General features: G+C 42.2%; 1 protein-coding gene across 2 annotated transcripts in view; it reads left to right on the top strand.

Annotated features, from left to right (window-relative positions):
* The window catches only part of timm50 (translocase of inner mitochondrial membrane 50 homolog (S. cerevisiae)), a 36,758-nt gene extending 25,050 nt beyond the window's left edge, over positions 1-11,708 (top strand). For both annotated transcript variants that reach the window (XM_069668648.1, XM_069668649.1), the window contains 6 exons: positions 780-884; positions 1,808-1,906; positions 8,005-8,161; positions 9,657-9,763; positions 9,847-9,998; positions 10,819-11,708. In XM_069668648.1, coding sequence (XP_069524749.1) covers positions 780-884; positions 1,808-1,906; positions 8,005-8,161; positions 9,657-9,763; positions 9,847-9,942 — 564 coding nt within the window. In that variant the 3' untranslated portion in view covers positions 9,943-9,998; positions 10,819-11,708. The remainder of the gene's footprint in view (positions 1-779; positions 885-1,807; positions 1,907-8,004; positions 8,162-9,656; positions 9,764-9,846; positions 9,999-10,818) is intronic.
* The last annotated feature ends 3,601 nt before the right edge of the window (positions 11,709-15,309 follow it).

Genomic DNA, 15,309 nt, shown 5'->3' with positions numbered 1-15,309 from the left:
AAAAGGTCTATCATCAAAGTTTATCTTAAAGTTTTAAAGTTAATTCTTATTCATACATTGAAATAAACCCTTTAAATCAAAGAACTTGTAGAAAACAGAAGGCATTAACTGAACAAGACAAAAGGGTGGACCAGCAGCTCCTGTGGTCTGTGAGGTAAAATCAGTGTTTTTATGAATGGAGTCTGGTGTGTTTGGTCTGTGGTCTGTTAGTGGTTAAAAAAATCATCTTCCTCTGTAACAAAAAGGTCTATCTCTGCAGGGATCCTTTCTGTAATGTTGTCACACACTTAGAATAACAATCTGACACAATAGTTTACAAAAACTTAATCTTAAAAGGTTCACATTCAGGAAACAAAAGACATTAACTGTACAAGGAAAAAAAGGGAGAATAGCTACTCCCAGGAGCTGTGAGGTAAAATGACTGCTTTTGAGAATGGGGTCTGGTGTCTCTGCACCAAAACACAAAAAAACCAACTTCCTCGTATGTGTAAACCTACTTGGAAATAAACCCTGATTCTGATTCTTTGAAGAGAGCGATGTAAAGGCTGTTTCTGCTTACGAAAGAAGCATGTTTCTTTTTGGCAACATTACAAAAGGATCCCGACAGAGACTCAGACGCTCACAGTAACAGCAGCGATCCACAGTAGCAACTCCAAATCTTTTTGTACCTATCAGTCATTTAGACTCCAAAGTATTTAAAAAGGGTTTTGAAATATGGTAGTTAACCTGAAATGACAAACTGTTGGAATAACTTGCTTATAAAATCTGTGTGTTTGCAGTTGGCGACAGGTTGGAGGTTTAAGAAACGTCCGGGCATCGATTATCTGTTCCAGCAGCTCGCTCCGCTCTACGAGATCGTCATCTTCACGGCAGAGACCGGCATGGTGAGACACACACACACACACACACACACACACACACTAACCTGTAGTTAATCTTGCTGTGTTTATCTGTAAATAAGCCCTCCGAGGTTTCTCTGTCATGCTCATGTGCTCTCTCTGTTGTAGATGTTTTATGTTGCTTCTGTCAGTAAACAACAGACACTCTTTGTTTTAATAGCACAATAACAGTTTGAAGACCAGCCTGAATCTAAGCAGGCTGCAGAAGAGTTCATGTAGGTTTTACCTGCAGTAAGAAAAGTTTGTGGAAATGACTGAATCAAAAACTGATCCTTCATTTTAACCAGTTCTCAAAGAACTGAGTTAAAGTTATATTCCATATTTTCATAGAAATTAAGCTGCAGCCAGTTAGCTTAGTTTACCTTAGCTTAGCTTAGCACAAAGATTTGAACAGCTAGTTTGGCCCTGTTTACTTTGTCCATAAGGTACAGGGGAGTGTGTGGGTGTCTGCATGTTGTCGGTGCTCGGCTCAGTCCTTTGAGATGCAAACAGAGCCGTCAGTCAGCTCTCTGTTTGTGTGTGAAGTGTGTCGACTTGTTTACAGTCGTCTGCAGACCGAAAACACACAACAGACAAACAATACACAACACAAACAGCAAACGCAGACTATCTGATGCAGTCCTCACCTGAGTTATGTTAATGTTTGAATCCTTTGTGAGTTGTTTTTGGGCTGCAGCTGAAGATGTTTCACTCTTTAATCTCTGCTCTGTAAAATGAGTTTAAACTCTAATGTGACATCTCTAACAGTCTCAAGCTGTGAAATAATCAGTGTACTATGACATTCTGAAGCAGTCTGTTTGCATATGACAAGACTTATGGTTAATGATCACTGATCTGGTAATTGGATTTAATGAAACATTTTTAAAGCTGGTGATGGAAAATATTTAGTTTATTTGTTGTGTTTCCAGACGGCGTACCCTCTGATTGACAGCATCGACCCTCAGGGTTTCGTCATGTACCGTCTCTTCAGAGATGCCACACACTACATGGAGGGGCATCATGTTAAGGTACGCTATGTGTGTATTTAAGCCCCTTTCACACACGCTCTGCACTCCTGGAAATGTCCCGTCATTGTGCCGACGGGCTGCATGCGTGAACGCACATTTCTCACCCTGACTTTTCGCAGACTTTTTCCTGCAGCCTCCGAGGAAAAAGTTGGTAAGAAGTCAGGGTGAGCCGGTGTGTGAACCTAGCAGGTAATAGTCAGGAACGTTCACCGTGAGAGAGTGGGCGGGGGGGATGACGTTTATATCATGTGACCGGAGTGAAACCAGAAGAGCGACACAGAACAGGTCGATTAAAAACATCTGAGCATGAAGAAGAAGGATCGTTTACAAGATGACAGCTAAGATGTCTGCAGACTGGACATCTTAACGGGAGATACTGTCCCGCTGTGGGGGACATGTTTGAAAGGGCATCTCTGGAAAATTTCAGGGGCAGACTGTCTTGAAATTTTCTGGAAATTGTGAGTGCATGTGTGAAAAGGGCTAAAGTGTGTTTGAATGTGTGTGTGTTCTGGATCTCCGCAGAACACAAAGACAAGTAAAACGCTGCCATCGTTTTACTGCTTCATCTTGAGTTGTTTAAAGATCATGTCTAGTTGATCTGGATTTCTAAAACATTTGAGTTAATGCTCTGCTCAGGTCTATAGCCTCTACTAGTTATAACCATTCTAAAACATCAAACTAAAAGGCACTCAAAGCTCAAGACTTCTGCAAAAGCCAACCTTTCCACACCCACTATAAACATCTTGATATTTCCCAAACTATAAAAGTCAATTTGGTCATCATTATGACTTGTTTTGAGTCAGGTCCAGACCTCCTCCAAAATGTAATGAGTTTTACGTCGGCCACAACCTTCCATCAAGTTTCATAAAAATGCATCTGGCAGTTCTTTCCCTCAGTCTTGCTAACAAACAAACAAACGGCACTGAAACATGGCCTCTTTGGCGAAGGTAATAAAGGTTACAACTTTTATTTGCTGTGTATTTGTGAGTTCACAAAGCAGAAGAATGAAAGGCACAAACATATGACCTCCTTCAGTGTGTCAAAGGTCAGTGATGTCAGGAGAACATGTTCAGATTCAAAAGAAACAGGAAAGGTGACAACCGCCATCATTTGTTCAAGATGATACAATGATCACTTACTATGTTACAACACTGAACGATTTTAAATAATACGTGTGTATATAAATATCTGTAAAGAAACCTAAATATATTAGCATTAAATATAAAAGCTGATCAGAAAATAGGGCTGCACGATAAATCGATTAATCAATAGTCACATCGCTGTGTGAGCTTTCGTTTCTAAAAGTGACCCGGCGCCGATCACGCTGATTAAACATATATCTGAACATCGTTAGAGATGATAGATGACAGACTGTATGAGACACGCTGCTGCAGCCCACGAGTCTGTTTGTAGTTTTACTCTAAAACCATAAAAATCATGTTGTTGTGACTTGTTTTCCTACATGTGGAGAACATTTGAAGAACATCTCTGCAGCTTCATGATAATGCTGTTTGTCACACATTTCATCTTTTTAAAATTGCAGCTTCTATAATTCACATAATGCACACGTGCACATTCTGCAGAACTCCTTTCGAAGTGTTTTAAGAGGAGAAGAGCTGCAGAGTTGTTTTTAAGTTCTTGTACAGTAACGTGATGAAACACCTGTACACAGTGACACAAACAGGCTGCGGCTCTGCGGCTGCTTTACCCCCCGCGTCCTCCCTTCAGAGCTGCCTTCTGCTGCTGCCATTGATTTCTCCTCCTCCTCCTCACCACAATAGACCTCCCTCCCTCCTCCTCTCCGTCTCCCTCTCAGGCCTCATTAACCTTCTGCCTCCCTCTCTCTCCCCTCTTCCTCTTGTCTCACCTCCCTCACCCCCGTCTTCCTTCCTTTCCTTCTCCCCTCTCTCGTTTCCTCCTCCCGCTTCACCCCTCCTCCCTCCTTTCTTCCTCCCCCCTCCTCCGCCTCCTCCTCCTTCCTCCTTCTGTCTCCATCCAACTGCCATCGCTGCGTTTTATTGACGAACAGTCTGGAGGTTGTAAGGAGCTGGTTAACCTACTTCCCAGAAAGAAGACACACTTATGGTCTCATCTCCATAACGCCAAGACAGAGCTGAAAGCAACAGATGCTAAAGGGAGAGTTGGTAATGCTCCGTATGCTGAGGGAGAGTTATTAATGCTCCATATGTCGAGAGAAAGTTCAAATTAAAAATGTTGTTTTATTAATTCCATGGTTGTGCTTTTTCTGCCGCCTATAATCCAAATACTGTCGCACGCGCTTCACTGAGCAGAAGAAATAAAAAGCTTAAAGTCTGCGGCGTCCTCAAACTGAAGACCCGTTCAGGGGGTTTAAACCACATATCTACACGTGTATTAAGTTTTATTCCCTTGTGGAGTAAAAACTGTGAAATCAGTGTTATTAAATTATCGCACACATGTTGCTGTTAAATTCAGGACTCCACTGATTCATCACTGCACTCCTAAATCACTCAGAATGGACAATAAAACTAAATCAATGCGACAGAATCGGATAAAAAGGGTGTAAGAAAATAACGATACGATGTGTATCAGGATTTTTAGTTTTGTGATCCTGTGTTTTGTTTTTAAAAAACAGTTTTCTGTGAATATTTAACATGCAAATATTTTATTTGTTAACTGATTTCAGGTGCACAAAAAGTCGTGCTGTTTTGCTGAACGTTACAGGGGCTGTGATATTTACAAAAGCAGATTCAAATAATCCATCTGCGTAAAAAAATGTACTTTTTTAACTCCGATTTTTGCACATTGTGGTGAAGATTAAAACTGTAATGGTTTTCTGAAAATCAGATTATATCGACTAAAAGTTTCACAACATATCACAATATAACGTGATACCCATCTTATCTCAGGACTCTTGCAAATACACAGCCCGACCAATTAATCAGTTTTATTAGACACATTTTAATCTGATGCCTGTTACCCACAATGTAATCTCTATTTACAGATTCTACATCGAAATGTAGAATCTGTGGGCAGGGACGTGGATTTCCGGGACGGCAAGAGTTCTGATTTCCGCTGAACTACGTTTCCCTAAATTCACCTGACGCTCAAGTGTCACGAAAGCCATTCAGATTTCTCGACTTCCTTGAATGCATCAGAAATGATGGCTCCGCCCTCCGTTCAACAAACTTGTCATGTTACAGTAGTGTTCTTCTCCTCTTGAGGACAGACCTGACAAAGCTTCATGTTGACTTGTTCCTAATCTGCATCATGATGTTGTTCTTTCAGCAAACTTGAGAGCACAAGTAACAACACAATAAACTTAACTTAACACGTCATTTAAATACCAGTGCTGGTTTTCACTCCTGGAGGAGAAGTCTGTAAATGGTGCCACGTTCTCATTTTTTTCATCTCACATTTTGATTATGAATACATTAATAACCAGAGATTTAAGTAGATGTGCCACACTTGGTGGGTCAGGGATCAAATTGAAAACCTTTGTGATTTAAATCCAACAGGTTATCTGATGTTCCATCCGTTCAACATAATCTGGATGTTCTTTCTGTCTTATATTGTTTCATAAATCTTGTGATAACCCCAAACAGATAAAGTGTGTCTAATATCATTAATTCCTCCTGAGCCACAGTGCTGCCCCGTCCTCACGTCTCATAACCATGACCATCATGCAGCTATTGTCTGCTGCCCTGCATCTGAGCGTCGGCTGCAGGCCTGACGTGGATCAGACGTCTTATTGTGTGTCGGCTGTCGCAGGGATAAGAAACACAACACAACAGTTGGATTAACTGTCCTCCTTCGAACTTTGTTGTTTTTCAGTCCGGCCTGCTGTCCATGCAGCGTTTATGTTCTCTGTCGGCAGGGTAATGCACAACTCCAACATCATGTCCAGGTCTAAAACTGTAGAGCTTTAACAGCCAGACAAAACACAGCAGACTGCCCCTTTAAGTATAATACATACAGGCCTTAAATAACACTACACTGCACTGTAGATATATACTGAACTAAATAATAAAAGTTCATAAAATAAAGTGTTGTTCAAAAGCCAAATATTTCCCAAACCAGGTCAAACTGTTGATCTGACGTATGAAACAATGTTTTAATTATAATCCAGATATTAGATATTAAACAGCAACTACAGTATTTCAAACCTGGGCCATATTTTTTACATAGTTTGGGGTCCAAATGACTCGTACGTTTTGGTATGATCCAGTAGATTTCTATAGCCAGCAGCCATGAAACAGGCTGTGATGGCTGCGACATTATTACTGCGTCCAGTAAAACAGTGATTTAAGCTCACAGAAAACGGGAGTTGCTGGTCTACCTCGGTTGGTTTTTGTGTTGTTGTTTGACTTCGGTGTATTCGATGAATAGTTCAGATCCAACACAGTGTCTGTGTAACACACAATAACACACAAAAGCCCAACCAACTAAGGCAGCATTGGACTGGCAACTGCACGGTAAAATCAGTGTCTTTATGAATGGAGTCTGGTGTGTTTGCAGAGAGCGAGAGTGGTTAAAACAATCATCTTCCTCTGTAACAAAAAGGTCTATCTCTGTAGGGATCCTTTCTGATTCCTGAACTTATTTACATATGAGTCATTGAGACATCCTGTACATTCAGCTCATTGCACATGGGGATAAAACAGTTCTGTGATGCAGTCAGTTTGTAGCAGAAATCATCAGATATCAGTTAAACAGGAGGGAATCCTGTTCTCCTGTTCGATTCGTTCCTGCTCTGAGCTGCAGCGTCTGCTCCTCACAGCAGTGCGTGTTCCTCACAGCAGTAGATGTCATTTCTATTTCTAATCTCCGAACAGAGACGGCAGCCACAGATGGCTCCTGCCAATAACATCACAGGGCAGATTTGACGAGCAGCATTTTCTTACAAAGACGGGGAGAGAAGTGTGGCGCTGTGCAAGTTGTCGGGGCGCGACCTTTCATTGATGCAACTCTGCAGGCCAGGAGAGTTAACCACCGTGCTGGAACAAACAGATTAGTCAGCTGTTTATCACAACACACAATGTGCTCAGTCAACTTGTCTGTAGAAGAAAAGAAATTCATCGTAGGTTTACAAACGTGCTGCACACATTCTCCACATCGCGGAGTGTTGCTTCATTTTGTATCTGCAGCACACACACGAACACACGGAGTGTGTGTGATGAAACTGCACACAGTGTTCCCTGACGACATCCCACAGGTGTGCAGGGTCGCACTGACCACATACTTGTGTCGTCATTTGCTTTGCGTGTGCGTTGCCTTTTATAGTCATTTGTGGTTACACAGGATCAGTGGGGATGATGATTTTTGCAGCACAAAATATTTCCATTAAAAGAACATGTCTCATAAATGTGTTTGTCCTGTTTGATTGATCTGCTGACCTCAGGGGTCAATGTCTTTAATATCATTATTATAGACTAGTGAGTGTGCAGACAGTTTAGACTAGGATATAGCTTTACACACACAAACACACACACGCACACACTTAAGACAGATGCCTTTTATTCATTGGCTGTGAGGAGGAACACACACACACACACACACACACACACACACACACACACACACACACACACACACACACACACACACACACACACACACACACACAAACAGCAGTTTTTTGGGGGCTGGGCACCAGATGAGCCTGGTGGTAGAGACAACGAGCAGCAGCGTCCCTCTCCATCTGTCTCACACACACACACACACACACACACACACAGTGATATGACCAGCTGGAGGTAGCAGAGAAAGTGTGTGTGTGTGTTTTGTGGGTTTTCATTTGAATATTAAGGATCATTAAGATAATAAAGTTGCTTATTTGATTGAGCTTTAAAAGGTCAACAGGGTCTCACAGATTATGTTTGGGAGGAGGAGGAGGAGGAGGAGGAGGAGGAGGAGGAGGAGGAGGAGGAGGAGGAGGAGGAGGAGGAGGAGGAGGAGGAGGAGGAGGAGGAGGAGGAGGAGGAGGAGGAGGAGGAGGAGGAGGAGGAGGAGGACAAATCCAAAGTGTCTTCATTACATTTCATATAATTCTTAATATCAGAAGTAATCATTTTAATAAATCCCCCCCTGGCCCGTGTCTGTGTCTCCTGTGTGTTCAGGACGTGTCGTGTCTGAACCGGGACACCAGTAAGGTGATCGTGGTGGACTGTAAGCGGGAGGCGTTCAGCCTGCAGCCCTTTAACGGCATGGCTCTGAAGAAATGGGACGGAAACTCGGAGGACCGGACGCTCTACGACCTCGCCAACTTCCTCAAGAGTAAGACACCGAATGAGACTTCCGTGTTGTGATTACTGCATTTTACACTTTGTCAAGTGTTTGTGTTCCGTTCAGAGCTGGAATCTGGACCTGCTGCTTTTAAGCTCACAAACTAACTGACAGAAGTCTCAACTAACTGATTTATTAAGGAAGTGTTTGTTGTTTTCAGGTAAAACAGACAAAACAAACAGGATATTTTAAAGACATCGTGCGTCAAACGTTCCCATCTTCACATGTGCCAACCAGCAAAATAAGAACGTCATCAGCGATCTTTCATTTCAAATATGTTCAGAAATATTTGCAGAGGATTTTTTTTTCAAACATATTAATTATCTGAAGTTTTTAGTCTTGACTCATGCAAATTGTGTAGTTCATGAACTTTGTCAGCAACCAATAGGAGTGCCCCCTTCAGCCCAACCAGGAAGCATCAAACTGTAGGATGTTCGTTGTTAACACATATTGTTAGCGCGGCGGCTTTAAGCTCCAGTGAACCTGTGGAAATGTAAAGTCATGAGCCGCTTTCCCATTGGTCAAAAAACCCGCTCACACCCGGCTTCTTTGCTTAGTGGGACAGGTAACAATCAGCATTCAGACCCGGGTCACATGACGCTGCAGCAGACCCGGGTAATTATCTCCTCTGCTCCGATCAGCATTGATGGGAACACTAAACCCGTGTCAACACGCTAATCTCCGGCGCGATGCTATGCTCCGACGGTAACTCCTACGACTCCTCGTCAGCTCAGCTACAATTTCCGCCCGTCTCCGTCCGAGCAGCGCTCGAACATCGTTCCAAATGTGTCGGTGCCGAGTTTGATAAGCAGACTGAATGACTAATAGATGCAGTAAAGACCTAACCACGTAACATCTGCAACGGTTACTAACCCTGTCTCCGGCGTGTTTGTGACGTCAGACGGTGACGCAGCAGAAAAGAGACCAACAGGAGGATACTTCACTGGCAATGGGAAAAGAGGCAATCAGCATCTATAAGCGGGTCTTCCCGGGTCTGAAAAACCTGCGTCAACGCGCTAATTTCGGTGAGAAAGGGGTAACAGTGAGGGAAAATGCCTCGCCAGTGGTCTTGTAATGCTAACTGAGCTCACGTTACAGCCCCTTTCACAACAGATGGAGCAAACCGCTGCACTCTCAGGGTAGCTTCTGTTTTTGCCCCATTGTTTGTCTCTCTTCTTTAGATTTCCACCAGGAGCATGATGGGAAATAATGTAATGTAGTCTTGTAAATGCTGACCGTGAAGGATACCGAGGCTTTGCAAAATCTAACAATCTGGGACACAAATATCTTTAAACGTGAGAGTGTGGTGGCATTAGATGGCTGGCACACGGCACAGAGGATTATTTGCTTTACTGAGTGATCGACTGGATCCTGATTCACTAAACGTTTTTTAAGAGTTTCCTGATGTAAAGTAAAAAGTAAAGTAAAGTAAAGTAAAAGTTGGTTGAGGCTGATTGTGACTGTTTGACGTCCTCCTCTCTGTCAGCCATCGCTCTCAGCGGCGTGGACGACGTCCGTTCGGTGTTGGAGAACTATGCTCTGGAGGAGGACCCCATCGAGGCCTTCAAACGCAGACAGGCTCAGCTGGCACAGGTGGGTGGAGGTATCGAACGCACCCTGGATGTGTTTGTTGTTGTTCTTTGATTTGACGAGTTTTATTTGCGTGTGTGTGTCAGGAGGAGGAGCAGCGTCTGGCCGAGCTCTCCCAGCAGAAGAAACAGGGACTCTCCTTCGGCTCCATCGCCTCACGGTTCTGGCGCAGACAGCAGTGAGCCCCGCCCCCCTCACACGTCCACCAATCGCAGCCCGGCTCTCCATCTGCGTCCAGGTGAGGGGAGGGGGCAGAGGACAGAGGGGGAGGAGGGGGGAGCGGTCCCTGCCGTCAATCATCTCTCAGTGGGCGGGTCTGCTGTGCAGGAACATTTGCCGGCCTCTGCACAAATAAGAGAGGCACTTTCTGTGTTTCGGAGGCGGGGCTTCGGCGGCCCCCTCCCTGGGTCATCTTGGTGTCACCTGACGCTATCAAGCTGCTGATTGGTTTAAAAAAGAAACACGCAACAGAGGATCCAGGTCAGGGTGAACTCTTGTTGTTGGCGGTTGGAGGCTGAACTGAGATCAGCGCTGCTATCGCCACTCCGGCTCTGGTCGCTCCGCCGCTCGCAGGATCTGACCTGAGATCAGACGCGCTCTGTCCTGTACCTTCAGAATGTGTATTTTATTTTCTACTCCTCTGTGTGTCTCAGACTGGGCTGGTGGGCTGCTGCAGACCATGTTCAAGTGAATATTGTTTATAAAAAATAAAAAGAAACACTTAATAGTTTTCTTAAGAGTTTATTTAATATGTCAGAGTGTTGGCGGTGATAGACGGGCGGTTATCTCGGCTTGTGGTCACAATGAAGACTGAAGGGCAGCTGAGCCTCGGGAGAGGGAGAGAGTGAGAGAGAGAGAGAGAGAGAGCGAGCGCGCGAGCGCGCGCGAGAGAGAGAGAGATAAGTGTGAGTTCCTCACAGTTAACTTAAAGGATACGTTTGGTTTAGAGCTGTGTTCAGACCAAAAGCAAATATTTTGATCATTTCAGTTTAATTATGTTGAGTTTCAGTTCCTCCTCCTCCTGAGCTGTGTCTGATGAACTCTCCTGCTGCTTCCAGCTCCTCGAGGCTGACCAGTGCCCAGTGTGATGAACTGTGAGCTCGGATCAGTACCAGGATTTCTCTCATGGACACCAACTACCGGCGTTCTGTTTCAGCTGTGGAGCGCCTGTCCATCTGTCTCCGCTGAGTGGCAGTTTCACTGTATCTAGCAAGTCACACATGGGCTGAGATCTGTCTCACTACAGCGCTATGAAGCCACAACAAACAGATGTTACTGAGATTTAATGACAATAAACAGGCTGAGAGGATGCTGAGATAACTACATCAGGATGCAGGGTTGTAAAGAGGCTGAGGTCATGCTTTGTCAGGTCTGTCTGCAGGACGACGAGAAAACAATTCTTAAAATGATTGTTTTTTGAATGGAGTCTGGTTTGACCATTTCTTACGCAACCCTAGGACATCAGGAGAATCTCAAAGCTGATTGGCTTCTTGAAACAGAGTCACATTCAACTCCTTCAGTTAGCTAGAAATGCAAATTCATGTGACTTAATTTGCGTCCATGTTAGGGACTATTTTCAGCAGCGGATGAATCCTCATTTGAGGCAGCAGAACAGTGTGTGTGCGTCGAGCTGAATAACGTTCATGGTGATAAAGGAAGCCTTTTCAGATGAAGTGGAAACCTTCTGTTGTCATAAAGCTGCAAATATTTCCTCTTCATAGGTGCTAACTGCCTCATGGCAGAGGGGGGGAATGACTTCAGCCTGGGTCTGTTTTTCATTGTTTCGCTGAATGTAAAAGTCCAGCTCCTTTCTCTCGTCCTGCAGAGCGTAAAACAATCCAAAAAGTGAGTGAAGTTTGGTTCACAAAACGTGAGAATGAGGATTTTTGAGGCTCAGCTGCCGTTCGTCTTCGTTTGCTTGTTGATGACTCGTTGATGTGAAATTATCGACTTCTTCAATAAAGGAAACAAATCAACATGTTGTTGTGTTCATGTTTCTTTATTTAACTTTTAAACACAGTTTTCTTTTCTCCAAAACCTTTTTGTCCACATTCTTGTAAATTCGTTGTTTTTTGACTGGAGTTTGGTTAAAAACTTTCAGGTGTAGGAAAGTTAACTTTGTGATTTTCTTCTTCGACAGTTATATAATGTTTTTTTTTCTGTCCAGCTTTTCAGTTTGAATGTTTACGACCAGTGAAATTCTCCTTGGTTACACTTTCAAATTAAATTTCCACTCGTTTCCCAACAACACGTTTTAGTATTCTTCACTCAAATCATCCGTAATAATGTTCGATAAATCACTTTAATAGCTACTTTTCTTTGAGTACTTTCTTTAGTTAGAGCTCTAGATCAGTTCTTCTGTCTGTGGTGTATAAAGAGACAAAGGTTAATACGGTTTAAATGTGAAGTTCTCCTCATGTTTACTTCTCAGAGCTACAGATATGAAAGAAACAGCTGAGGCTCAAAGGGAACATGTTCTCCCGTATATATTAACCACAATGTACGGAGAACAAAAGTTGAAACCCGACCAAACCTCAGGAATCTTTCAGATTTAAAGCAGAAACCCTGCGGTGCCCCGAACCTGTAAATCTGTTTTCCTTTCCTCCGCTCTGTTGGATTCCTGCCTCACCTCCACCACCATCTTTAAACCCCAACAGTGAGTACTATCACCTCTGAACCTCAGGTACCACCTGGTTACATCACGGGAAACAATGAATCTTCTGTTGGCACAAATATTCGAGCAGCAGCAGCGTTTTAAACTCTCTGGATGTTTACCAGACCGTCGTAAAGTTCACCAACGCTGGAAAACGGCACGAGCCGGGAAACGGAAAAGATTCAAGAGGCGAGGAGAGATTAAAAATACTCCAAACCAAATTCTAACTTGTGGGTATTTTCAGAATTTAAACTTTTAATTTTGTATACAAGTCAGACATTTTATTTTGCATCTCCTAATTTTTACTTCAGCTGTAATTTCCAACTTTCCTACGGAAGCCCTAAGCGGACATTCGAGATAAATAAGTTGAGACCTCCGGAAAACAACTGAATGACTAGTCATCACTGGAAACAGAGTAAATAACATGTATGGATGAATGTCCACTTAGGGCTTCCGTAGGTATGCACACGTCTTATGGCAGATGTGCAAATTATTTCTCTGCTTTGAATCATTTTCTAACTTCGAGTCTGAACTTTAATATGTTGTCGTCAGTCAGAAATGTAACTTTGTAACGTCTTTACTTTAAATTCCTTTTTAAACTTTTAAAATCCTATTTTTTATTATGTATTTCACAGTTTTGAGATTGTCAAAACTTTTAACTCTTTTTGAAGCAGCAGAATTTTTATTTTGCGTTTTCGTAATTTTACTTAAGTTGTATTTTACAATTTGTTGCCTGTATTTTATTTAAATGAAAGGAAGTCAAATTTAACATCTCTTACTTTTTAACTCACTAAGTCAGATTATTTACGATGAATTTCACAAGTGTTTGTCTAACAGTGAAGTCTGATTGAGTTTTTTACCTTGTATCATATTTCTGACTTTTATTTTCAGTTTCATAATTATTTAACAGTTTGGGCTGACCTAAATATTCAGTCCTTTTTATTAAACATAGTAGAAAGCAGAAGAGATGCAGTGGAGTCAGGCCAAACTACAGCTTCTCAGGTGCAATGCATCCTGGGACATGTAGGCACGAGAAGAAGAGCTCTACTTATTATAAGTACATTCTCCATCGACACTGATTAGACAGCCACATAAAACGTTTCCTTAAAACTTTCTGATTTTCCGAGTCACCACTGAGTCTCCCACTCGTGTGTCTCTGGTCTCAGATAAGATAAAACTTTATTAATCCCAAAGGAAATTACAGTGCCAGCTCCAAAAAGACACAATACAAATATCACAACAACAACTCAGATATAAGTGAGAATATAAAATGTAAAGTGGGTTCATGCAAAACAGATAATATTACAAAAGTCATCAATAAAAATAGGCAGGAAGTAATAGTGTATGTAATAAGCGTAGAAGATTCCCATCACGACATCCAGCATAAGTGAGAAATAAATCACACTTCAGATTCGGAGCATAAAAAAGGCTCAAATATTCAACAAGACTTCACAGAAAGTGCAAACAGATTAAATGTCCTGCCAGAGTCTTTATTACAAATGTGTTGCAGATAATAAAACCGTTAGAAACTCATAAACTGAACTCTGGAGAGCAAACAAAGAAGCGCGTGCTCTCTTAAGTTGAATCATTGAGTTCGCTGTCTTAACGCCGAGCTGAAGAAGGTTCGGCCTGCTGCGTTTAAGACAAACAGATTAACAGGAAGTGTCTGAACTGAGATCTTCTCTGCTGCTGGTATTTACCCAGAGCGTCTGAATCCTGCAGAGGCTGAAGGAGAGCAGCTCAGGAGGGTCTCCAGCTGAGCTTCAGAAGCGCTTTAAGAGGTTTATGGAGGCAGATCTGCAGGATTAAGAATTAAAAGCTGCTGTTTGCAGAAGTTCAGGTGTCTTTAAGAATCCTGTTCTCACAGGTTACATGTTGAAGGCAGCAGACGGCAGGCTAACTGTGGAACAAAGAAACTTTAGCAGTAGCTGTTAAACTTTAAAATATGTTGATGCAGTCTGATAAAGTGTTGGTGCATGCAGTCTATCGGTGGGTGGCGATTCATTTTTAACGATTTACTAAATAAATAATGAGAAAAGGTTCAAACCAGATTATAAGAAGTCCGATTCATTCAACTATTTGTTTACATTTTACAAGAGAAACGATCCAAAACATGTCAAAGGCAGAACCTTCTTTAGTTTTCTGTTTGATTATGATTTTAAGTATGTTGCATTATTCCATCTGTCATCTTTAAGTGCAACGCAGCACAAAGGACAAGAGACACTACACGGAAATAAAAGCAGGCTGATACAATTAAAATATACATGTTAAAGATTAAAGTAAACACAAACCATGATAAAGGAATGTTTGAGTGAAACAATAAAATACTGCGTGTGTACAATGCAATTATTATTACTGACGCACTTTTATGGCCAAAAAACACTGGAACAATCTCCCAACAGAACTAATAACATCCCATCTGACAGTGTACTCTCTATCTGTGTGTGTGTGTGTGTGTGTGTGTGTGTAGTAACATGTAACCTGTAAAGTAACTGTATCTGTCAGATAACTGTCGTGAAGGGAAAACGTTTAACTTTGAAACGTGTGGTGGGGTAAAAGTAGCCTCAAAGAATAATAGTAATAATTAACATGTAATACGTTCATTCCTTCAGTTTAGAGTTCAGCATTAACAAATGAAATGCTGCTAAAAGTGTGAATTGATGTGAGTAAAAAAAAACCCATTTTATTTTGAAAATCTGATATTACGAAGTGTGTTTTACTTCCGCAAAAGAAAGCTGCATTTAATGAGAGCTGCTGAATCACTCTGATATAAACACGTTAATGCAGGCTATTCTAGCCATGTTTGTGCGCATGCGCGTGTCTTTACGCGTTTAAGTCATGTTAATAACGTCAATTCACACGAGCGCGTGAAGTGTGAGAACAAGTGGCGGAGGGA

The sequence above is a fragment of the Semicossyphus pulcher genome, unplaced genomic scaffold (assembly GCF_022749685.1).
Source record: "Semicossyphus pulcher isolate SPU_LCO1_2020_fin unplaced genomic scaffold, fSemPul1.0.p SCAF_19, whole genome shotgun sequence".
In the NCBI taxonomy this organism is placed as follows: domain Eukaryota; kingdom Metazoa; phylum Chordata; class Actinopteri; order Labriformes; family Labridae; genus Semicossyphus; species Semicossyphus pulcher.
Note: the sequence above shows the minus strand (reverse complement) of the source record. Positions and strands in the feature narration are given on the sequence as shown.